The following is a 25,708-nucleotide window of genomic DNA, read 5'->3' on the forward strand; positions in this document are numbered from 1 at the left end:
GGGCTTTCCGAGTGCAGTCAGTGCCAGACGGGGTCACAAAGTTGGCCGCCACCACCAGGCCAAGCAGAACCTCGGCCTTTGTGGGTGATGATGTAGGGCCACCCTACTCGGGGCCCCTCCCCACAGCAGTCGGGACGCTGTACCTCCTACGTTCAGCCAGCAGACAGAAAAACGGCAGAAAACAAAACAACTGTAGGACTCTTCATTTACAGGACACCAGTGTCGCCCTGATAATCCACCACTCAGAAGAAGGAATAGCAAGAAAACGGAACCATAATCAACCTTTAAAAATCATGAAAAAAGCTTTTTTGAATTACAAAAGTTACACTGTGAACTTGCTTTTGCTTCTACTTAAATTACCTGGCTAGCTCCCTTCCCCCCAAAACCCGGAGCCAAGCAATCCCCAAGGAACCAAAGGAGGGTGAAGAACCCAAGAAACTGTCAACTCCCATGTGCCTCCCCGGAGTTCCAGCAGCGGCAGGGAGACAGAAAGCCTCTGTGCTGAGATGCAGACCTGAGCAGAGCCCCCCACCTTCCCTGCGCCCCCGAGACCTTCCCACCTGCCTCTCCTGGGCCTGCTGCCAGCCTGCCGCCCCTCAGGAGGCCCCGCGGACTAACTGGTCCTGGTCCCTCTGCCAGGGCATCCCAGACAGGGTGTCCACAGCCCCATGTCCACACCGTCCACACCGTCCACGCCCACAGCCACCTGGCTCTCCTTCCGTGTCCGTGTTAGAAATCCTGAGCGGTGGGCCTGCTCAGAGCCTTCACAGTAGCGGTCACAGAGCGTCAGGCTTCGAGGAAGCTTTTTTAAGGCTCTGATCTGCTGATACACTTTGACTCAGCCTTGATAGGCCTGCAGGATGAGCGCAAGGGGACCCGCCTGTGTGCAGACCTGCTCTGGGGACACAGGGCACGGACTGAGGCAGGGTGGCGAGTTGGGGAGCCGCAGTGGCTTCTGGAGTGGCTCCTTCCTGCGCTGGTCCCAGCCGTCGCTTCACACAGACCGCACACGGCCAGGGAAGGGCAGCAGGAGGACAACCGCACTTTCAGGCTCCGAGCAGGGCTGGCCGCCGTGACCCGTCCGCCCCGCTGACGGTGACCTTTGCACATCCTTCTCGCGGTGAAGGCCGGTTACTCTCTGCTCCAGGATGCGGTCCTGAAGCCACCGGAGGGGCGTGTGTGCCCTCCCTGACAGGCGGAGTCCCGACGAGCAAGGCCGCAGGGAGGGGTGGTCATGGCTATAGGTCAAGCTCTTGCAGGGCCGCAACCATGACTTTGATACAAGCGAATTCTCAGGTCAGATACACTCTCTGGGCCCGGGGCCAACACCGAAACATTCACAGGGACACACGTGGCGGCACATGCAGATACATGAGCCCGTCTCTGCTCTCTGCCCTGTGCAGCGATCGGGGCGTCTGGAGCAGGGGCCTGGGGCTGCGGCAGGCTTGTCTCCAGGTCCCCTTACTCTCTGTTTCTTCCACTGGAACGCGTCACCTCACAAGGGCACACAGAGTCTAACCCAGCGTGGAGAAAGATGTCCGGAAGCCGCGTAGAGGACCTTGGACAGCAGACTTCCCGGCGGCCGGACAGAGTCAGGTTCGGGCTTCCGGCTGCTCTTTCCTGGGGGAGTGCAGCACCTGCAGGACTGTGCAGTGGACTTCCTAGCCAGGACCTGGGCTCGTGTGGGAGAAGGTGTTTCTTACGAGGGTTATCCGGAGGGAATCTGGGGCTGTATGAGGCACAGCCCGCTGGCTGCTTGCTCACTGACAAGATACCTATAAAAGCCAAATCTATTTACCCAATAAGTAATTTTTCTATAAAGCTACAGCTCCTAGATAAAGAATGTAAGTTGGGGCGCCTGGGTGGCTCAGTGGGTTAAGCCTCTGACTTTGGCTCAGGTCATGATCTCAGGGTCCTGGGATCGAGCCCCGCATCGGGCTCTCTGCTCAGTGGGGAGCCTGCTTTCCCTCTCTCTCTGCCTGCCTCTCTGCCTACTTGTGATCTCTGTCTGTCAAATAAATGAATAAAATCTTAAAAAAAAAATAAAGAAAGAACGTAAGTCTCCATCTGGAAGGCTGACTCTAGGGAGTGCTCTGGGCACCAGCGATGGTGACCAGCAGGACACTGGCCCACGGTCACCGACGGGCATCGGAAAGCCTCAGTCCACGGCCCCCAGGAAGAGAAGCCCGCAAGGTCGAGGCCAGAGAGTCTCAGCGGCCCCTTTCCAGGACCAGCTGCATGTGCACAGAGTAAGGAAGACAGAGAAGAAGGAGACACGCTCTGGCTCGCAGGACTACCGCGTTTACTATCCCGCAGGACCTCCAACAGGCCCCACTCCGTGGGCGAGCTGGGGGAAGTGAAGTGACAGGCTACAGGCTGATGGAGCGAGAGCGGGCCCCATGGGCCTGGAGGGCCACCCAGTACCTGGTGGCCATGGATCCATGTGCAGGACACATAGAAGGCCCAGGGCAGCATCTCTGTAAAACACATTCCCAGCGGCCACCCCAGGGTCACTGGGTCTGAGTCCCTGAGGGAACCAGCTCTCCTGGGGCTACTCCCACACCCGGCCTGGCAGGGCCACCGGCCAGTGACTCTCCGTAAGCTATGCTAGTTGAGTGAAGGCGCCATCACCCCTGGGTCTGTAGGGAGACGGGGACGGACAGGCGCACGAGAAGGTACAAACTAGGTGCGCAGATGCCTCTCGGCACGGTAGGTTTGTGGGCACTGCTGCGGCCTGCAGCTCCCAGGACCAGCACTGGCCTGACAGTTCTCGGGGTCCCTCCTCCTGGTGGAAGCAGCAGGAAACAGTGGGGCCAGGGAGGCCAGGGGGCACATGGGGCGGCGGCCCAGGACAGGCGCAGACAGCACTGTACCTCTGAATGGTGGGGCTGGGGGCAGCTGAGGGCCTTCCAGGGAGGAGCTGGGTCACGGGCGGCCTTCATGCAGCAAAGGGATCATTCTAGGGGGAGAGGCCGACCGGAGCTTCCACCTCCAGGAGCCGAAGGCTGTTTGACTCATGTGGAAAGAAGTCAGGATGTTTACCCACGTACCACAGATCCCACGGGAAGATGGACGGAGAGGTGCCTGTGATAGGTGCCTTGCGTGTTGCTGGCCGTGAGGCCACGTGCAAACTCACTGGGTGAAATCAGATTTGGGACGAGCACAGTGGGCTCCCCAGGTGCTGGCTGAGGCCACTAACTTGGAGGAAGAGGAAGTCCCTGCACCATGACACGCTTCTAAGAGAAATGTAAGAAGCTGACACTATGACGGTGAGTGGGGTTTCAGTCGCAGTTTCCGTGGCACTTTACAAGGTGCTGTTCTGGGGACGACCCCAACCTTCTCCGTGTTTCTTGTCGCTCAGGCCTTCAGTCTCTAAGAAAGGCATTCAGCCTCGAACCGCGCACGCTGACCTCTGACCTCCGTCACACCCGGCTGCGCGCATCCCACAGCAGGCCCAGCAGTCGCACTCTCGTTCCTCAGGTGTGGAGACGCGAGCGGACAATTTTTAGGTGAGTTTATGTGCTGATCCATTTTCCCATAAATATTAAAAGTAGCGATCATTGTTATGTGTGACCCTGACCTCTGAATGCCGGCAGCTCGAGACTTCCTTCTCGGAGTTTTCCCCAAACTACAGGTGGCGGGAGCGGCGCGGGGGAGGTGGCTGGGGCCAACACGGTTCCCGGGGGTCATCTTGCTCTCCTTTGTACTTGCCCATGGTTTGAAATTTTCCATAATAAAAAAAAACTACAGGCAAAATGTAAACCCCAAGCCTGTGTGGAAAGGGGATATAAATACTCAAAATTAGGCCACAGCTCTTGAGCTGTGTGGGTTCCCAAGCTGGAAGCAATTTCTATATTTGAATACAGAATCCTACGGGGTATTCCAGAGTAATAAGGCGGTTTGACTATGATGAACAAAAATCTGCCTTCAGAGTTGAATATCAAAAATAGGTCCATTTCTCTGTAAACCAAAATGTAATCTCCTCGTTGGTTACTAGAGTAGAACGTAAGACATTTTCTGTAATTAAATTGAGGACAGGAAAATGTTTCCTTCATGTTTATGCTTCCAAATCCTTCAGTAGCCATGCTTGCTCTTAAAAGTGAATACACGCAGACACACCCACAGACGTACACCAAGACGCTCGCACACACAGGCTGTGCCGGCCCTGAGCAAGGCTCTGGGAAGCATGGACTCTGGAGGAGGCCCACCCTGATCTCTGTCCCTCCACCTGGGCATGCCCTCGGGCGTGCCAGCTGCATGCACTGGGACGTGTGTGTCCGTCTAGATCAGCACAGCAGGCAGAAAGCCACCTGCCCCTTTCAAGTATCTATTTGTGAGTACCATTCTGAACGTATGAAAGGCTATGTTTCCGGTTGCTATAATTGGCTGGCGTGGCTTTGCCTGGCAGGAGCGATTATACACACAGCATTTAATTACCATGAAGTGGAGTGAGGGGAGTCTCTGGCTTACGGCTCCACACTTGACACATAATCCAAAAAGACATGGAGATGTGGTTTCTAGGCTGCATGTACTAGAGAGAGATTCCTAAGACGAATGTATTTGACATCCTGACATCAGGTCTACTGCGATGAATTTATAGTCGTTAAATTTTAAAATTAGGCACTCAAATCTTATTTTTAAATAATTCAGGTTGATTTTTAGTAAGGTTAACTACATAAAAGCCACTGAAAAATAAAGTTGTATAAGCTGAATATGGTTTCATCATGACCAGGATAACCAAGGGTTGGGGGAGGCTGACCGGAGCCTCTGATTAACACGCGGGTCACGGCTGTGCTGACCATGGCCAGGAGGCCATTCTAGGCCTCAGAGAGAAAAGAAGGTCTCGAGGCGGCTCTGTGTGTCACACAGTTTCAGGCAAAGGTAATGACCACAGCTTCCATCTGAAGAGACTGGAATCAGAAGAGCAAGTTACACTCAGACTAAACAAAAGGAAGGGGGTAATGAAGACAAATTGAGCTATTGATAAAATTGGACGTAAAAAGCAACAAAGAAGTAGTAACGAAACCAAAAGCTTGTTCTTCAAGGTTTCCTTCAGCCAGAACAGTTGTGAGTGGGAGGAGCCACAAATCACGGGTACTGGGAATGAAGGAGGCATCACTACAGACCACACAGACCCCGAGGATCACGAGGCTAATGGCAGCCCTTAACTAATACCAATACCACAGGATGGCGCCCCAACTGAAGCTACTCGTAAACAGAGGCCGGGGTACGCTGTGAAGTGCTTGTTGGATGTCTCTAAACCACAGTGTAGACCTGATGGTGCCCGGTGCTCCCCGTGTGCATATCCATCACCGAGACGCAGATTCGTGGGCTTCACCGGGAACGCCATCACACGTACCTTGTAGGCGATGCTGTTGAGCACCTTCATGGCCAAGTCGGAAACATCTGGATAGGGATCTGCAGCCAGATGCAGTAAGACTCTCCAAATCTGAGTGTAAACACTGTTGAAGGAAACACCTAGGAAAGAGAAACAGAGTGTTTCAGTAATAGGTAGCTGCCCATGTACTTGGCCTGGCTGCTGCTGGGGATGGACACTTTAAAGAGCTGGGGCTAGGGGAGGCTTTTGTTTTCTGGTCAGGGGCCCAGAAATTCAGGGATCCCAGCTGGTAAACAGGATTGATGACTTCATCTTCTGAGACTGGCTCTTTCCAGAAGAAAAAGTGAGTTAGAAAGGCTCACCTTCCTTGAAGCCCTGGCTGACTGGACAGTGCCATCTCGCTTCGGAAGACCACTCGATTTTATGCCCAAGCTCCCAGGAGCCACGAGTGTTAGACAGGAGTCCTGTGTACACCTTTCTTGCACTCAGGGTGTGCTCTGGGCTGTGACCACACATAGTACTATCCTGAGTTCCCAGGAAATCTCAAAGGGTATGCGTGACGTGACCCAAGCCCTCCAGGTCCCCACCAGGCTACACAATGTCCCGTCTGCAAAGCCGGACACTACGGCAGATGAGAGAGGACATAAGCGTGGATGGGGAGCATCCCAGACATGAAGGAACAAATGTCACTGAGGGCCTTACCCGGAGGTCCACTCAGCCCTATTTAACTCTCACGATCTCAGCCACTGGCACTATCCTGGGTGTCACAGAGGGACAATGAGGCCCAGTGTCCAAAGGATGAAGGATCCAAATGCCCCTGTCTGAGGTACGGGCTGACACTGCGTCTATAGCATGGCCATTGTGGTGGCTCTGGGAAAAGTGACTCCTGTCAGGAATGCGGCCAGGAGGCAAGGAGCCAGGATGGCTTTATGGAAGCGGCATGCGGGGGGCTTTGGGGGGAAGCAGGACTGCTCTCCTGCAAAGACCTTCCTGCAGGGAAGTGAGCAGAGCCAATGGACTGTCACGGAGGTGACGGGAATGCATGCGGTGTCTGGCGAAGCAGCGCGACCATGACCTGGGGGTGAAGTCAGAACAGGGTGGGGGGGGGCAGCTCAGAGACCCAGGGGACAGAGCAGGTGGGGCTGGGTGCAGGCCTCTGGGAAGGGGGGGCCATGGGATGGGCTCAGTGCAGGCAAGGAAGGAGAACGGCAGCCCTGGGAGAGGCCATGTGAGCCACGGCTGGGACTGGGCAGCGCAGTGTGGACGCCGTACCCTTGCGCACTGCTGGGGGGAGCCTGGGGGCCAGACACAGGCAGGGTCCTGCTCCCACGGATGGCGTGACGAGCAGGAGACAGCAGCGTGGAATGGCATCCTTTTTATCGGGGGAAGCTGCACCATTCATCGACAACTGCGTGTTTGGCCACAGAAAGCGATGCAACGAGCATTATTTGGATCCGCCGAGACCGCAGGTCAGCCTCTGGCCAGTCCGAGCACAGCCCCTCTTGCGCTGGTGAAGGACCTCAAGCATCATGAGTGCTGGTGGACCACGGAGCATCTCCAATGGACATGGCCCTGCACGCGGAGCAGGTCGCACCGGAGCGCTCCAATCAGAGGCAGACTGGACGAAGGGCAGGCCGTGCCCGCACAGCTGCACACCTGCTGCTGCAGGGTGGGGCGGGGGCAGCCTGTCTCTCTCAAGGTGGCCTCAGGGTGACCATGCAGAAAGGCACGGCTGCGCAGCCAGGAGGGGAGGCGGTGAGACGTCGTGTGCCGCCGTCAGCGTTCTGCTCCAGCGCCGGCATGTGTGCAGATGGCGGCTCACATGGGCCTCATGGGCCGGGGAGGGGGGGGAGACGGGGGCCCTCGAGGGACCAGGGCTCCGCATGAATCTGGACTTCAGCTGGGGAGGTGTCAGCTGAGCGCACCCTCGCTTGGGGGGAAGCTTGTGTCAGGGTGCGTGACCCACGCGGCAATGCGTCCCGTCTCCCAGAATGTTTTATTCAGAGACAGGCACAGGCGAACACCTTTGACCCTGACCCCACAGCTGTAGGACAACCGTCCGGATCTACGACCAAAGTCTGAAGAAGCTGTTTGGTAACATCAGCCCAGAGACTCTGGGAGCATTTCCTAAAGTCCACTTTCGCGTCGTGGAGGAGCGCCCGCCAGCAGGAACTGCGCCCCCACACCACAGAGGCACTGTGTCCGCGAAGACGCGGCCCCCACGTCACCTGCGCGAGGGCTGCAGGATCACGGCCTGCAGGGACTGGGCAGTCACTTTCGCGGGGTCAGCGCGCTCGGAAGGGGAAGGAGAACCATCCCTGTGGGGGGCCTCATCACCACCACTGACCCGGAGGTTCTTGGGCAGCGTTCTCAGACTCACCACAGCCACTGTGTGCAGTCTACCCCTCCATACATTTTGGGCTCAGCTCCCCTTAAGTGTGGCCACCACGGGAGAGAGAGCAGCACAGGGGTGTGCTCTAGATGACAGACCCCACCACACTGTCACAACCCCCAGGGAGAGGGAGGACGGGGACGTGGTGCTAAGGAGCCTTGTTGCGCGCGTGCCTGTGGAAGAGCGGACACCCGACCTGGTGGACCCTGGCTCAGCGGTGCCTCTGGCGTGAGCGCGAGGACGGCGCACGGGGCTGTGGTGGCACAAGACCAGCACCAGCAAAGGGGAGGCACGCCCTGCACCAAGGAAGCAGGGGACATGGTGGCTGTTCCCACCCGTCACGTTGCAGAACGTTGATTTTTTATCACGGTTGTGGCCTTCCTTGCAGAAGATTTCGGCCTTGATTTAACAGCTGTGATTCAACAGAGAAGGAAAAGGCTCTAATTTTTGCCAGGGTCTTGGCCACAACGAACGGTATAAGTATTTGCTGGCGAAAACAGGAAACTGGCTCAGAGAAGTGGTCTGTGCATGTCACTGTCCCCCGGTCCAGCCGCCGCACTCCTGGCCTCGCCATCCTGCTCTTAAAGCTGTTGCCCACCCGACACCAGGTTACGAAGGAGCCGGCAGAGGCTGGAGCCCGGGGGAGGAGGCGTGGGGTGCCCGAGGGGAGCCTTCTGGGCTGCTAAATGCTCCGACAGGACGCCTGTCTCTGCCACTCATCAACTCCTTCCTCGTGAGCGCAGAGAACCTATTTCCACGTCTAGACCGAAAGTAATAAAAGATCGTAACTAATGGCTTTTCGTTTATTTTTCAGAGCAACGGCCACCGCTTTCCAAACAGCATAAGATGTAAGAAAATTTGCTCGGAGCTCTGTGGCCAGCTCTGGACTTCGAAGTCCCCCGGGCTGGCCGAGCTGCGCGGAGAACAGAGAAGCGGGAGCTTGCCTCTCGCTCCGGGTCTCAGGGGTCCCCAACGCTGATGCGGGAGCCTGTGCCCGTCCAGCAACTGGTGCCCGAGGCCTGAGGACACTGCCCTTGGCCGTCCCTGTTGCTGGGCTGCCCCTCGTGATGGACCCCTTCAGGGCCTTCCTCCCTCTGCCCACGGGAGGTGTGAGCAGTTCTGGCCTGAGACCCCAAGGCCGAGCTCCGCCTAGACTGGGCAGTCACCCTGTGTGCATAATCCCGTCCGCCATGGTCCTCAGGGCCCCTGTGAGACACACGTAATAATGGCCTTTAATCAAGAGCTGTGGCCATAAAACGTAACGGATGTGGCGTCGGGAAACGAGGCTGACCTCCCTCCACCGCCGCTCCCCGCCGGCTGCAAGACATCAAACCAATGGGCTGGAAAGCCTCCCCCGGGATTGTGTGGCTCCTCTGGAGACGACCGCTCCCCTGCTCCTGATGGATGGGGCCGCACACTCCCCCGCCCCTCTGCTTTTCGTGCTCGGAGCTCGTGGCTGTGGGGCCCCCAGGGCTGCTGGGGGCTCATGAAGGCCTCCTGCTAGGACGTCTCAAGGTCGCAGGGAGACGAGGAGGGCGAGGGAGGAGATGCTCCTTTTTGGCCAGTCACGATGCAACAGGGACAAGTGGCCTCAGGACGAGCAGGATCCCCAGGGGCCCCAGTGGGAAGTCAGCTCTGCTGGCCAGGCCTCTTCCTCCAGTGGTACGGGCAGTGCCCGCCCATGACCCCCTGGTTCTGAGCAGGAACTTGGGCCCAGCTCTGGGCGCACAGCTGGGGCTGCGGACAGGCTCCAGGCCGGCGAAGCGCGAATCCCGGCCCTCCCCTTCCCTGCCCACCTCCGGCCGGGCTTTGTCACGGGGAAGGACACTCCGGGTGGTATCAACCGTCACAAAACTTGGTGAAGGCGTGATTGTCCCCCCTTGGCCAGGTCTCTGACTCCGGCTAGCTAGTGCTTTTGTGGTGAGGCACTCACGGCCGCCATGGTCCGCTCCTGAGTCCCCAGAACAGAAATGACCCCCTCACCCTTGCAGGCTGCTCCCGCGAAGAAGCAGAGTGACTGTCCCTGCCCCCAGGACCCAGTGCGTGGAGCAGGGTGACTGACGGGGCGGGGCGGGTGGGGTGCATCACGGGACTCCTAATGTCAGGGGCTGTCTCTCCGCACTCCTCCCACTCCCACCTCTGGGCACGCCGAGGGGGTGAGGCTTAGGGCGGGAGGGGCACACAGGGCGGCCTACAGCACGCGGAGCAGGAAGCAGCAGTTTCACCAACACCGAGTGATAAAGATGAGGAGTTCCGGTCATGGGAGGTCAGGGACCCCCTCACCCTACCCCTGCAGGAATGCAGAATGTCCCCAGCAGGGAGGACCTGGCGCTGCTGGTTTGGAGAGGCCATGCGGTGAGTCACAGAGGCCGTCCGTGACTCGCTCAGGGGCCACCGTCCAGCCTGAGGGCAGAGGGCAGCGGCCGGCACGGGCTGAGGGCGGCGATGATGAAGGTGTGGCTGTTTGCAGGCGCAAGGCCTTGAGTCGGGAGCTGACGGCAAGTGCAGTGTTCACGGCGGTTCTGCGCAAGGCTGCCATCGGACAAGCCTGGCAGCCAGTAGACGCGTGGGCAGGATCTCGGGGGGGCCCTGGCATGCAGTGTGCTGAGACGGTCCTGGAGTGGGGGACCCAGAGACGGGGAGGACCGACGGGGCCCACGTGGGGGTCAGGCCAGACGGCTGGGGAGTTAGGTGTATGGGGTTCCAGAGGCGAGGGGCTGCGGAGACCGGGCACCGGCACGGCTCCACGACATCAGGCTGGCAGGCTTTAAGCGCCGTGGGGGTCCAGGTGGGGTCAAGGGAAGCCCGGGCCCGAATTCATTCCTGGGCACGCAGCACAGCAGGCGAGACCACCGGGAGTGCCTGCGGCAACAGAGCAGGGAAGGGGTCGTGAGGGGACCTGGAGGGGCTGGCGTTTCCGGAGAAGGTGGGAAGAATGGACGTCCCTAGGTTGCCATGGTTTTGGGGGTGAAAACCTCTTCTGCAACATCCAGTGAGAGCCTAGAGAGATAGTCGTCCTCTGGCTGAAATGAAGGAAACACTTGTCTTCGAGCAGGCGAGAGCTGTGAGCCACGGGACTCAGTGGGGCCATGTCATAGGCATGTGGTGGACGGGCCACGTCGTAGGCATGCGTGGACGGGAGCGCTGGCTCAGGGGACGTGCTCGAAGTGGCTGCATCAGCTCTGGCCCGGCTCAGAATTCTGACCGACACACAGACAACGCTCGACTTTCTCGGGGAGTCAGAACTTGTGAGCGTGGAGGCAGGGGCCGCCGGCTCCCTGGAGGAAGACAGCAGGCAGGGTAGAGGCGGGAGGGGCCCCGCGGTGCAGCCTGGAGAGGACGGTCCCGGCCTCTTCCCTGTGCTGCCGTACTCTCCAGCCCTGATGTGGCCTCCAATGACATTCTCTGTCCTTACAGCCGCCGAGAAGCGCTTCCCCGCCAGCACCCAGGACAGGAGGCTGTCCCCTCATCAAGAGAGCAGCGCCGCGTCCCAGGCAGGACCCTGCACCTGCCCTGTGACGCGGCCCAAACCTACTGTCGCCTCCGCCAGCGCATGCGGTCAAAGGCCCCGAAGATAGGGATGTGCCGTAGACAACAGGAACCTTCCGACGAAAGCTCTCCGAGGTCCCTTGATGACATGTGGCTTGACTCTTTCTCACATTGGTTCCATCTGACACGTGACAGACACTGTCTGCGAGTTCTGTGACCGTTTCGACAGTTTCTTCTCCTGGTGGCCAGCGTGTGTATGGGCAGGGGGCCGCGGAGCGGGCTCACAGCCACGGACACAGGCGGTACTGGACGGCAGGGCCACAAGGCATGGGGACACATGTCACGTGGCAGGACACAGTCAGGACGAGGCCCCGATGAAGGTGACAGGGAGGCCGGTCAGGAGAAGCCCGTGGGAGCCAGCGCCGGGGGATGCTGGCCTGGGGGGCGAGGCCAGGATGCAGGGCCGAGGGACAGAGGGGAGTCACGGACAACACCTGGCTCCGGGCCGGGGCCCTGGGTCCACCGTGCCCCTGCAGCGGAGGTGGGGCAGGGGTGGAGCTGCCCGGTGTGGTGACTGGCTTCAAAGTCAGAGGTGTTTCTGCGCTGACCTCTCCCACGGTGGGGTGGCCCGGACACCCACATGCTGGCCGTACTTGGAGCGCCGCTGGCCTCCCTGTCCTGAGAAGGAGCAGCAGGGGACGTTGCTGGACCCTGCAGGGGCAGGAAGGGCGCGTCCTGCATGCGTGCGAGCCACGGCCCGGCTGCTTGTTCTCGGATGGCTTGCAAAGGAAGAATGGTTTTTATGCTTTTTAAAGTAGTTGGGGAAAAAAGTTAAAAGGAAAATAATGTTTCATGACTTGTGACTATTTCAGGAAATTTACGTTTAAGTCCGTAAGTGAAGGCTGATTGGAACACGGCCAGGTTCACTTGTTTGCAGGCCGCCTGCGAGACTGAAAACCCACGTTCTCTGGCCATCTGCGGAGACTGTCTGCCAACCCGGCTCCAGCGAGGGTGGGGCGGGGGTCGCCCTGACTCTGGGGGAGGGGCGGGTGGGGAGGGAGTGGTGCTGCAGCCGAGCTCGCCTGCTGGGGGGTCGGAGCTACAGCGTGTCCCCGAGTTTGCCCCGGGACTTCGCGCTTCCTCGTTGTAGATACAAACACAGAAATACTAATTCAGGGTCACACCGACCTGGGTTTCAAGCCTCCTGTGGGGCCAGCCTGGGAACTTAGCCACCATACACAGTGTTAATTCTGTTAAAAGAACATGTTCTAGTTCAAAACAAACACCCTGCACCAGACACTCAGAATGCGTTTTACTGGTGAGTCAGCAGAACTGCGTTCGGGCCAAGGGCCAGCCCTATGCCTTCTGGGCACCTGAGATATTTTAGCAAACAACCAAACCCACGAATCTGCGATGTCATTTCTCAGTTTAGATGGGCAATTCAAGTCGGTATTTTTGAGCCAAGTTCTTGGTCATGGGTCGGTGTGTTCGGTGAGCAACGATCCCTTTCTGGTTCCTGCCACCCTGGGGGGCACGGTGGCCACATCTGAAACCCACCGCCCGTCCAGGCCCCGAGGGGACGCCACATGGACCCGACCTGCAGGGACTACAGTAGACGTCCTGAGCCCCGTTCCAGCAGGGTGGCAGACTGGTGTGGCTCACACGGGGACAGCAGCCCTGACCCCTCCCGCTCAGGGCCAAAAGTCAGAAATACTGCCATCGCCACGTGGTGTGGACAGTGTCGGCACTAGGGCTTGGGGCTCGCCACGGAAACGAGCCGACGACTTAGCAGCGACACAAGGACGGACGAGGGGCCGACCGGGAAACCACAGATGTGAATGCCGGTGTCAGAAGGTAGAAGAAAGCCCCAGGGCGTGAGCTTTTTGCATTCTCAGCCCCAGAAATGAAAAGGGAAGGGAGTAACGAAACGAAGCTCTTGGAACAAAACGTAGAGATCTAATGAGGCAACGGACAAAGCAGAAGTTGGGACTGGGAGACACTGGGAAACAAACCAATGTCTAGCGGGATTAGTTGCAAACAAGGAGCAGAAGTAGGCAAACAGCAACAGGAGTACGGGGGACGCAGGCGACAAGGTCCGGAGAACACTTGGCACAGCGCCCCGGAGCCAGAACATTCGGCTGAAACGGGCATCTTAGAGCCACGTAAGGCGCCGAAGCTAACCTAGGAAGAGATGGCCAGAACAATCCTGTGGGGGTTAGCTGAGGGCTCTGGTCAGCCCTCTGCCGACAGGACGGGCAAGTCAACCCTGAAAGACGAGGGGGTCTGGGGGAGCAGACGAACGGCGCTTGGCGCAGAGAGAGCAGCGGGAAGGAGCCGCAGGACAGGTTTCCATGAAGCCCTAAGGGGCACCGTGCTTGGGGGTCACCGGACAGTGAAAGAGCGCGGACACTGTGGCCAAGCTCTGGGGATTCGGCTCCATGTGTGATTCCTTAAGTCAGGAATGAAACACACACGGAGAATGGCCCGTGAGCGCCCCTGCGTTCTTACATATGGAGTGTTTCCCTGCCCTCAGGTGTGGTGGCCGCTGCTCTGCCCTGGGCCCGACAGACAGGGTGTCTCCTGGGGCAGAGTCACTGCATAGCCAGCCACTGGGCTGTGGCAGACGGAAGCTTCTGGAAGCCTCCCCCCACACGCCCAGAATGGCCTGTAGATCCCATCTGAGTGAAAGCGATGGACACTCGCAGCTGCCTGCAGCCCCCGTGCCCCAGCCGACGCCTGCGCTCCCACCAGGGCTGTCCCGAGTCCCGCGCGCCCCGTGAGCCCCAGGCGCCAGCGAGGGGGGAAGGGGGGCCCGGCCGCGGCACTCACCGATGAGGGAGTTGAGCGCGGAGTAGGAACTGACGCGGCGCATCTTGTCGATGGTCTCGAAGGACAGGATGTACTCCTCGCTCTCGGGGCTGCCCAGAGTGCTGCTGGCGCTGCTGCTTGTGCTGAGGTTTCCGGGGGAGAACGCCACCGAGCTGCCGGCTGGCCAGACAGCATGGTGGGGGCCGTCAGCACAGGTGCCTGGATCAGACATGTGCCTCCCCCACCCCCCACCTCTCCTTGCAGCGGTGCCTGCACCAAGGTGAGACCTTGGGGCCAGCCGGTGGGATACCGGGACATGCCCTCAGGGCAGAGAAAGGGGCAGGGCCCGCGTGTCCCTAAAGTTCTGCAGAATCCGACCCACGACTGTCCCAACCCAAGGACCCAATTCCCAGCGTCTCACATTCCTCTGTCAAGCTCAGGTTCTGCAAAGATTTGTTCAAGCTCCTGGCGGTGGTGACGGCTCGAATGTTTCCATAGGAACTCACGGAGCGGAGTCTGGGGGTGCACGGGCTGTCCCGCACTGGGGTCAGACTCCCACCCTCTGGGAGAGAAAAGAAAGAGTTAATGGTGGGCTCTGGGGGCAGCACACCCTGTTAGCGGGGAGGCCACCACAGCAGGTGATGGGAACTCCCCCCGGGCCAGCGTGAATGGCACCAGCAGGCCCACCGCTCAGCCGGCCGGACAAAGCCGGACACGGGCACGCCGGGCGGAGAGGGGAGGTGTGCGAGCAGACAGAGCCCACGCTGGCTGCTGTGCGGAGACGCTGTTATCACAGACCTTTCAGAGCAGGCCTGGTGACGGGGGCCGCCCCGAGGGCAGTGTCAGGCACTCTGCAGCTTGGCTGCGGGGTGAGTGCAGCAGGCCCTCCCCTCTGACGCCCGGCGCCCTCCTCCGGCACGCCAGCTGTTTCCGCTAAGCAAGTTCATTTTCATTTCCCTTCCCTGATGTTCTAAAAGCAGTAAGGCTTGTGTTATTGATCACAAGCCCTCCTTCCTGCAGAGAAGGCTGCGTTCTGGGGGAGGGGCAGCCCAACACGGAGAAACGGAAATCCCGCAAAAAGGACAGACAAGAGGAAAGCTGCTGGCTCGCGGGACTCATGAACAGGAAGCCGACAACAGCTCACGGCAGGAAGAGCTGCGTGCGCTTCTGAGAGCGCCCGCGGCACGCGTTCCGCTCTCCTTCAACATCTCCGGGGGTGTGGTTCCCAAAGACGATGAAAACGAAGGAAAAGAGTCAGAGGGTCCGGGCGGCCCCCTTCTATTCTGCTCAGTGCCTGGCTGGACAGGAGTCCCAGGGGCCACTTGGAGCGGGCAGTGAGCTCAGGCCCGGGTGCAAGGGAAGGCAGCTGTGGTCCTCCCCCGGGGCCCCGGCTGGCTCCCTGTGCCACAGCGCCGTACCTGCGGTCGCCGGAGAAGGCAGGGGGTAGTTCTTCTCCTCCTCCATGAACTGCAAGGCCACCGTGCAGAAATTGCTTTCGTACTGAACGACAAGATGACTCAGGGCCACCACCAGCTCCTGCCGAGAGGGACAAGGACAATAACACTTACGGCAGCTGGAGAGGATTGAGGAAACACAATGAGGCTGAAAGTTCACGCCGAGTGCTCGGGTCACTGTAGAAAAAAGAAAGGTTAAGACAAGCTCTGCACTCAGTGTTGGCAGCAGGGACAGGCCCTTCCAGGGAGGCACGCGGGGGTGTCCGGGGGGCGGGGCGGATCGATCTGAGACCTGGGCTGAGGTACGTGTTGATTGAGCTCTGCCGCTGGTGAGCCGTCTGAACTCCGGGTGCATTAAAGCGGAACACGGCCGACAAGCCAGGGCAAGCTCCTTTCATTAAATGTAAAACTTGGAAAGATAAATTAGTTTCCAGTCCCTAAAAGGCAAGAAAGTTCTCCATGACCCTTGGGCCTGACTGCCCGAGGAGAGGAACGCAGCAGGTCTGTTGCGTGACGAGCTGGGGCCCCTGGTTTGCACGCAAACCCCTGCAGCCCCACGCCGGGGGCCGTTCTGTGCAGGTGCACAGCTCTGCCTGGTGCCTGGAACCCTCTTGGCGGCTGCCCCCTCCTCTCCTGCGTGGGTCTCTCTCGCCTTAACCCTGCACGGGCCCCTCACCTCCTCCTCTCGCGTCTGTGCACCACACGGCTCCCAAACCCCACCCCTGCGTCCCCGACCTTCCCGCTCAATCTGCCAGAGTCTGACTGCGCGAACCCCCGTGTCCGCTCATGCCTACTGCGGACACCCCGTCTGGCACTCTTCTGCGGCCCCTGCATGCCTGCCCATGCCCCCTGCAGCCCGGAGCACATGCTTGGTGGGGCTGCCAGCGGGTCGCTCCCAGCAAACCAGCCGCCTGTATTGTCTTCCAAGAGCACCGACTCTTCCCATCACCCTGATGCGAGGCAAGGAAAACCCGTGCCGGGCCCTGGACCATGAACTCGCACCCGGGTCCTGGACACTCTGGTGCAGGGAACGCCATCAAAGGTCAAACACCGAGCTCACTGCCCACGCCCGGCGGCTCTGGGCCAAGCACGTCCTGCTGGGGTGGCGGCCACTACAGGTAGCCACAGCTGGCGACGGGCTCTTGGCACGCGTCTGACCACAAAACGTGGACGCGGGGTTAGTTCTGGCAAGGACGCACAGGCTTCTGGAGGCCTCTTCTGGAAGAGGTTCAACATGGGTACCTGGCACCCCCGAGACACGTGGCCCGGCCCCCCGGAGCAACGGGGCCCGCCCCCCGAGACATGTGGCCCAGCCCCCCAGCTGGCAGCGCGTCTCAGCGTCATACGGCAGGGTCAGTCCCACAATCTTCCCAACCCCCTGCCTTCCGCTCACACACAGAACAAAACAAGGCCTTGCCCACCTGGGTGCCGGCCGCCCCGACCCCTCATGCCCACCATCCTCGATCTTGCATGGACTCTTGAAGGGGCCACCACCCCACCCCTGCTGTCCCCTCGGCCTGGAAAGGCCTCCCCAGCGCACCCCGTGTTTCCTTCAGGCCTTCACTCAGACACCTCCCTGAGTGCCCCGAGTTCATCCAGGCCCCCCCCGAGACACACTCTGCCTCCATCCGGTTCGCCTCCCTCGGAGGGGGTCGCTCCCCTCCACGTCACACACGGGTCTGTTCAGTCTCCAGCGTGCCCCACCGCCAAGTGCAAGCTCTTGGGAGAGGACAGAGGTTCAGCTCCCCGCTGGGTCATCAGGCAGCCTGGCGACCCAGGGCCCAGCACGCAGGTGCCTGATGAGTGCGCACCACATGGACAGAACCTCTCCCTCCAAATACCTTCTAATCTCCAGCACGCGTCCGCTTTACGGAGTGTCCCAGGACTCAGACCGCATTCCTGGGCACCTGCACTGCCCCGCGGGAGTGAATGCTCATGTGGTTGCCTGGAAGGTCGGGCCACACTTCTCCCCAGGGTCATCCCTGCGGCCTCTGTGTGCTGGCTGCCGCCTGCTTGCTTCCTCCCCCGAGGGCTGTCCCCGCTGCAGTTCCAGCAGCACACGACTGGCTGACACCTGGTGGCCCGCGGTCACGGAGGAACTGCGGCGAGATGGAGCCGTGTCGGGGCAACGCGTCCACTCCCACAGGTGCGCCCTCCCAGCTTCCCACTGGCTGTGGGTGCTGTGGCCTGGGCAGCGTCCCCCGCTCATCTCCCCCAGGGACCCAGGTCATGGGGTGCTGATGTGTCTCGCCAGTCTCGCTTAGGCTCAGATGTGCTGGTGAAGGAGGTAGACGCGGATGTGGGGCTGGACGGGGACAGGCTGGTACCCCCCGCCCAGCCCTTCAGAGGAGGTGGGGGTGCCGGTGGACCGGGCAGGCGGCACTTTGTCCTTCAGAGACAGGTTCCTGCCAGGGGACACCTGGGAGGCTGGGGTAGCTGTGCTGATGCCGGTTTTACCCAGCACGGCCAGAGGCACCCGCAGTGCCTCGGCGGGGAGGCAACACGCTCTGACAAACTGGTCATCTCGTCCACACCAAGCACATGTGACTTGACAGAAGCCCCTCCATCCCTGCTTCTCTTGTGCCGCGAGCCAGACACAGCAGCGGCTAGCTGCCCACGTGACCAGGGCCCGAGCTGCAGGTTGCAGCCCACAACCCTAACCGGGGCCCCACGCGTGGTCTCCCAGACCAGCAGGCTGGGCCCGAGCTCCCTCGGAGTGCCACACGCCATGCCAGTCCTGCCACATGGCTCTGGACAAGGGGAAAACCCAGTGCCAGCGGCGTTGGGGTTCTGCAGCCAGGGAAGGGCCTCTCTCTGAGCTGGCGCCACTTCCCCCGCTAAGCGTCGCCTGCCCACCCTGCTCAGACGGCACCAAGTGTTGCCTTCTGTCCCCAAAGCCCCCACGTTCCCATAGCAAACATGGCTTCGTTGGCTTATGTAATAGGCTTGCTGGGGGCTGTCTGTCCCCCGTTAGAGCACAAACTTGCTGAAAGCAGGGCAGGGTCCCAAGGCCTCCCCAAGAACCTGGAGCACGGCACTCAAGCCTTTGCTGGAAGAATGAAGTACTTTGGCAGGCGCGCCCCCCATGCACGGGGGCCGGCGGCGACGAGCCACTGCCCCCCTTCCCCCCCGCACTGCCCCTCCTGCTGCTCGCTGCCACAGCCACGCGAAGGGCAGGTAGCCCGGGTCCACTGTGGGATTTTGCACCTCAGGACCTTTGCACATACTCTGCCTGCCCCACCCACCCTCCCTGTCCCTCACCTCCCCGGCTCCTGGCTGCTCAGGGACGAGCTCCCATCTGTGGAAGACTTTGTGACCCCACGTCCCCGGCGAAGCAGGGTAGGTGCCACTCTGACCTGTTCCCGAGAGCTCTGCACCCACCGCTGAGTCCTGCATGTCTGTGGACGCTCCAGCACCACCGCTGGCCTCTGCGTCTGCCCCCTGAAGGCAGGCTGGTCATCTACTCTGCGCTCCGGGGCATGGGACGCTAAGAGCTCGCATGCTGAGCCTGGCACGGAGGAGCACGTGGGAAGGAGAGCCGTCCTCTGCCTCCAGATGGGGCAGCCCTCAGGAGAGGCCTGGCTACACCTGGGCCAGCGGGTGGCGACCAGCCAGGACTGGGATGCCAGGGGCTGCACGAAGGCACTTAGACGTCCCTGTGACTTTGGTGGCCACTGTCCCAACATTGGAAACCGAGAGGGAGTCTTGCCATTTTTATTAACGTTCTTTGTTATTTTTAAGATTTTCTGGAAAGAAGGAAACAAATTTTCCTTCTTTAAAAGGGATTTTAATGGACAATTACAGAAACTGCTATGTGCTGGTTCGACCAGTGGCTCCGAGTAGAGGCACTTTGCTGGTGGGCCTGCAGGAGAGGAGCCGCCCGCAAGAACGCGCGGGCCAGTGGAACAGGCTCGGCCCCGGGGTCTTGTGTCGCAGTCCTGCTGGGGTGTGGGCCGTCGGGCACATGAGCAACGGCTCCCCCCATGAAGGGAGCGCGAGGGAGACTGAGTTCTCCCGTGCGTCGAGTCTGGCCGACGGGAACTTGCCCAGACTTCGTCCGTCCCGGGAGAACCAGGGGGGTCCCAAGGGACCAACGGCCCCAGGCCACACGCAGCCTCCCTCACCCCCTGCGGGGGTCTCGGGCCGGCCTGTGCGCAGCGCCGCGTGAACACGAGCCACCCACGGGAGAACCACCTCGGCGGCACAGGCAGCCTTCCAAGCGAACCGCGCGGGTCCCCGTGGCGCTGCCGCCTGGGGTGGGGGGGCGCCTAGCTGAGGCCGGGCCAACCTCGGACAGAGATGTGAGGTGTTAGCCGGGAATCCGTGGTATTTCCACATCTGCACAGGCGAGGACGCGTTCTGAACTCGAAGAGCGCTCCGCTCAGCCGCGGACGAACACGGGGGCGGGGAGGGGAGGACGCCACACAAACCTTGCCGGCGCGCTGTGCGCGTCTACCGCTCTTTTGAGTCTCCGGGGCTGTGTGTGCTGCTCCCGGGCGGGAAGGGGCCTAGTCTATAAGCTGCCGGAGACGCAGCCCTGTTAAATGCCTTTAAATGAAGCAAACACACGAGTATCTGGTGAAGAAACGCATTTTGTAGAGCATTAAACACACACTTAAAGGTCTGCTCTGTCAAGGTGTGCGCCAGTGCGAGACGAGGGCTCGCGGCGGCGGTCAGGGTCACCGGTCAGACCCCAGGCGCCACGGGAGACCTGCCACGAGGCGCTCTGCTGCCGCCTGCGACCTGGGGGCCACGCACCTTGCGGACCACGGGGCTTCCGTCGTTGATCAGCTGGGCCAGCATCATGGCCACGTTGTGGTCGATGGTGGTCGAGTGGTCAGTCCTCTCTGCAGAGTTGCCCACGAATGTGCCAAGGGCGAAGACGGCCGCGCAGCGCACCTGCAGGACGGGCCAGACAGCGGTCAGGCCGCAGCGGGTGGTGGGGTTGTGCCCCTGCATGGGGTCACCTGTTCCGATGGGGCAGCAGGGCACGGGGAGGCGGCAGAGCACCAACAGGCACCGAGAGAGCCGTCAGGGAGTGAGGGACGCGGGGGCCTGGCCGCGGGGAGGCATAGTCTCTCGGCATCCCCAGGTCGCCCCCCCTTCCCCCCTGCCAACAGGCGGCCTCAGCTGGCCCCGACATGCCGGCGGCGGGCTCACCTCAGGGATGGGGTCCGAGAGGAGGCTGCAGAGCTTCTCGTGCGCGCTGTCCCTCACGCCACACCACCTGGCCGAGTCAAAGTTCTGCCAGATGCGGCCCAGGCAGATGGCCACCCACTGGCGCAGCAGGGGGTGGGGGTCGTTGAGCTGCTCCAGGCAGATGGCGATCAAGTTTCCCTGGAGGCAGGCTTCCTGCGGGAAGGCAGACAGCAGCCAGCGGTCACCCCTGACCCAGGGTAGTCGGGGGCGCCAGCGGGGGTCGCGGCCCCGTTGCTCAGGGAAACGCCCACACGGCAGCTTAGATCAGTTTTCCTCCTTCCAGACACAGCCCATGCAGCTTACCTCCGAGTGGCGGCCACACGCAGGCCCCCCGCCGGCGCCCCCTTCTGAGGAAGACTGTTCCACAGACGGGGAACAGGGTGGCAGGGCCAGGAGGCCCTGGAGGGGCGGGCGGCGGCGGCACTCACCTGCCCTGTGTTGTAGCTGTTGACGATCACGGCGAGGATGAACGCCGTCATGGTCCGGTGTTCGGCCTAGAAGACAGAAGGCAGCCTGGTTTCGCTCTCGCCCGCGGCGGAAACCCATCCTCCCGCGAGCACGGCAGAGCTCTCCTTCCTGAGCTCTGTGCTGAGCCCGGGGCCCACTCGCATGAGTCGGCCTCCTGTGCACTGGCGTCTACAGAGAAGAGCCGGCTGAAGACGGGCCGGCGGCTTTGGGCTTGGAGTTTCTGAGCGCAGGTTGTCCCCCACGGTGCTAATACTGCAGGACAGGCGCATCCGCCATGGCCCCGCGTGGGCAGAGGGCCGGCCCGCCGGTAGGAAGTGCCCGACCGCCCCCCATGCCACCTCGCCTGAGCTGTGCCGCACGCTGCCCTCGCCGCGCACGCCGGTGGGGAACGCGTGGATCCCCCTCCTAACTCAGTTCCCAGCTCCCTCTCGTGGCCTCCTGTCGCGTGGGCCGGTCTTCACGCTGCCCTTCCCTCTGTGGGCCTGTGGCCCTCCTGAAGGGACCCAGTCGGCCTATCCCAGTGGTTCTGCGGGGCCTCGCGTTTTTCATGCGCACCCCGAGTGGACCTGGACACGGCCCCTTCTTGCTCGCCCTCAGATGCGTCGAGGCCACTACAGGGCCGATCGCAGCCTTCTGCCTCCGCCTTAACCCCTCAGGTCCGTGAGGACCGCCGTCCGTGTCCGCAGCCAGTGCGCACTCCAATGTGCTGACAGGTTCGCCAGTTCCTTGGTCTTGTGCTGCTGTCTGCGTCCCGGGGCACCGTCTTCACACGGGTCTGCGCTGGGGGCCCACATGCGGCGGGCTCTGAGCCTCTGACCACGTGTCCTGAACGCTGTGTGAGGCGGCGGAGGGTCCCAGGGTGACGGTCCGTTTCCTCTGGCGCCAGCGTCCACTGCCCGCTGAAGCGGCCCACTGCTGTGCAAAGGCCCCTTTGTTCTGGTTACTTCTAAGACTCTCCCTTCTGCTTGGAGACGTGCGACTCGGTCAGGACGCGTCTTCGTGTGGATTTGCTTGTGTTCGCCTGTTACAAGGTTCACTGCGTTTTTTACAACCAAAAACGCGTTCCTTTCTTCGTGCTGGGAGAATCGTCAGCCGTGGGCGCCCCACATCCTGCCGCTCCCCGCTGTCCTGAGGGCAGCATGCTCTGGCCTGGGGCTGGAAGCAGTGGGACCCCCTGCCCCGTAGGCCTCAGTGCCCCCTCCCGCCTGCTGTTGGCTCCGTGCTGGGTGGCGTCTGGGTTCCCTTGCCCACGGGCCGCCTGCTGTTTGCTTCACTGCGGAGCTTTGTACGGCAGAGATGACGGCTTCCACTACAGGCTCCCCCAGATCTGCCGATTCACCAAGAGAATCTACTTGGTCATTTTTTAAAAAAGATTTTATTCATTTGACGGAGAGACGCAGCAAGAGAAGGCACACAAGCAGGGGGAGGGGCAGAGGGGGAAGCAGGCTCCCACCAAGCAGAGAGCCTGATGCGGGGCTCGATCCCAGGACCCTGGGATCACGACCTGAGCCGAAGGCAGAGGCTTAACGACTGAGCCCCCGTGGCGCCCCTCTAGTTGGTCACTTTTGAGGATGAGTAAAAAGAAAAGAACAGATGGTTTTCTTCTAGAAGGGACAAAAGTAGTTCTGAGGAACTACACGGTGCTGCATTTTGGACGTAACTGAATTCTTCCCATTCAATCGTCTTACACACACTTACTCATGTGGGTTTTACAGTTGTTCTCAGAGAACTCTAGTACTTTCGGTTCTCGGGGGCTGATTTCCTATTTGCCGACTCCACTGGCTCTCCTCCCCGCTGGCTCGACCACCTGCGGCCAAGGCTCTCAGGCTCTAGGCTCTGCACCGCCCGTGGGGGTTATGCCTTTGCTTCCAGGCCCCTGGGGATCTGGGCTGCTGTCTCCCCCTGGATGTGGACCACTGGGAGCTGCGTTTCCGAGCACCTTCCCGCATGGGGGAGGGCACACCTCGCAGGCTCCTGGCTTTCCACGGGGGTCTGTTCCTGTGCTATGGCCACTCAGGCCCCACCCTGGGCGCAGGGCAGGAGACCCCGGGGTCAGCGTTCCCTTTCCACTGTGGCTCTCCTCAGACTTCTGGCTTCAGTTTTTGGCATCTGGCAATCTTCTCTTTTGAATTTCACTATGGGCTCAAAACGTCAGTGTGTTTGCAGCCGAAGTGGGGCCCACCTGTGCCGGCCTGGGCTGCCACTGAGCCACGATCGCCTCCCGAGGGTGAGCTTCTGCTCCCAGGATGGAGCTGTGTCACCAGGCTTCAGTTCAAACACGCGGTGCCACTTGCCTGTTACGCAACAATCCTGTCTTTAACGTCTTCTGGTTTTTCTTCGGTAACCAGCATAGCTTAGAACGCCAAGGCTGTGAAAATGAACTTTTACGCTTTAAATATGCTGGCAAAACTGAGTTATATCAAGGATCGACTCTGGACGTCTGTTTTGTTCTCTGCCACACTAGGAGCTGCAGCGAGGGAGGCTGGGGGTTCGTTACGACGCACCGGCAGCGCTCCCTGTGAATGCCGTTCATAGATGACTGTTGCTGAAGCATTTTAATAAAATAACATAATTTGAAACGTAAATGCTCACTCTCGTCTTTCCTGCCCTCCCTTCCTTCCTGATTCATAAGGCACACTGGCAACTTGTCATGTTCCAGAACCTTCCCTAGGCCTGTGAGCTGTCAGAGAGACATGAAAGCGCTAATTAATCTCATTCCGTCGACAGGATGTGAGCGGGCAGGGATTCTCCTCTGCTGCACAGATGTGCCAGGGAGACAGACGGTCATGAACAGCCGAACCGACCTGCTCAGAGGCAGAAAGGAACCTGCTCTGAAACCAGCTGCTCTTAGGCAAAGGCCGACCGCCCGCCCACACCCGACATGGCCCTCCGCCCCCAGGGAGCCCCTCGCCACGGAACCCCAGAGCGAGACATGCGTGGGAACAAACAGCACAGCTCTGGACACTGCTGAGGGAGAAGGGAAGGTCATCTTACTGGCATGTAAGGGTCCGCCAGGACCGACAGGAAGTATTTGTGACCGCTGTCCTTCACCAGGTCAGCCTGGCACGACTGGGGAGAGAAAGAGACGGAGAAACCGTGAGTGCGGGTACCCAGGGGCTCCTTGCTTCGTGGGATGTGTGAATCATGGGCGAGCAGGGGATGTTCTATGCCTTCCAGATTCTATGCCCTCAAGTCCAGCGTTCGACTGGGAAGATCAGCTAGAGCAGCTGCTAGCAGACCACCCTCCTCGGCCGCGGGAGAGGGGCCGGCACCCTACACACGCTCAGGAGTGCGGCGGCTCCTAGACGTTCCCTGAACACCTCCGGGGACCTGCCGGGAGGGGCCCTTCACCCCTGCGGCCCATGCCCACACCCTCCCTCCCACGCCCCCCTCCTCCTGCCTTCCGAGGGGGAGGCACCCGACACTCGAAACCCTCCCTGGTTTCTGCAGACCCTAACCCCTGCCGAAGCTTTCCTTAGAATTTTGCCTGGACTTACAAAACACTGGGAAAGGAGAATCTGTGGGAGTGTAATCGTGTGAACCATCTGTGTCACACATTTCAAGAGGTGCTTCCTGGAGCAGAGGCCCTACTCCTTACCCCAAAGGCAAAGCCCTGAGGTGGGAAGCGTAAGTGAAGAGTCAGGTGTACAGCTCTTCCCAAATCTCCAGGCTGCGCTGCACCAGCACACTCCAGCCCACAACTGCACACCAGCACGTATGTGCACACACCTGTACACACCGGCACACCTGCATGTATGTGCACACACATGTATGCACCGGCCGACACCTGCACACCTGCACACACACCTGTACACACCGGCCCACACCTGCACACCTGCACGTGTGTGCACATACTGGCCTGCACTGCAACATACCTGCATGTATCAGCACACACCTGCACACACGTGCATACACACCTACATGGACTGGCACACACCTGCATGTAGCAGCACACACCAGCCCGCGCCTGAATACCTGCACGTGTGTGCACACACCGGCACACACTGGGACACACCTGCATGTACCAGCACACACTGGGGCACACCTGCACGTATGTGCACACACCTGTATGCACTGGCCCGCACCTGCACACCAGCATGTATGTGCACATACCTGTATGTACCCGCCCGCACCTGCACACCAGCACGTATGTGCACACACCTGTATGCACTGGCACACACCGACCCACACCTGCACACCTGCACGTATGTGCACACACCTGCACGCACTGACCCGCACCTGCACACCTGCACGTATGTGCACACACTGGCACACCTGCACGTGCGTGTACACACTGGCCTACACTGGAACACACCTGCACGTATCAGCACACACCTGCACACACGTGCACACACACCTACATGGACTGGCACACACCTGCATGTAACAGCACACACTGGCACGCACTGGGACAACCTGCATGTATGTGCACACACCTGTATGCACCGGCACACCTGCACATATGTGCACACACCGGCACACACTTGCACGTGTGTGCACACACTGGCCTGCACTGGAACACACCTGCACGTATCAGCACACACCTGCACACACGTGCAC

The 25,708-nt window shown here is 60.4% G+C and overlaps 1 protein-coding gene across 1 annotated transcript in view; it reads right to left on the reverse strand.

The window, feature by feature from the left end:
• RPTOR (regulatory associated protein of MTOR complex 1) overlaps positions 1–25,708 on the reverse strand; it is a 308,307-nt gene that overhangs the window by 34,027 nt on the left and 248,572 nt on the right. Inside the window, exons 11-18 of the mRNA XM_059380157.1 lie at positions 24,143–24,217; positions 21,109–21,174; positions 20,642–20,833; positions 20,240–20,380; positions 15,446–15,563; positions 14,449–14,589; positions 14,049–14,207; positions 5,360–5,478 (exon numbers count right to left, since the gene is read on the reverse strand). Of these exons, the coding sequence (XP_059236140.1) occupies positions 5,360–5,478; positions 14,049–14,207; positions 14,449–14,589; positions 15,446–15,563; positions 20,240–20,380; positions 20,642–20,833; positions 21,109–21,174; positions 24,143–24,217 (1,011 nt within the window). The remainder of the gene's footprint in view (positions 1–5,359; positions 5,479–14,048; positions 14,208–14,448; positions 14,590–15,445; positions 15,564–20,239; positions 20,381–20,641; positions 20,834–21,108; positions 21,175–24,142; positions 24,218–25,708) is intronic.

This window comes from Mustela nigripes, chromosome 16 (assembly GCF_022355385.1).
Source record: "Mustela nigripes isolate SB6536 chromosome 16, MUSNIG.SB6536, whole genome shotgun sequence".
In the NCBI taxonomy this organism is placed as follows: Eukaryota; Metazoa; Chordata; class Mammalia; order Carnivora; family Mustelidae; genus Mustela; species Mustela nigripes.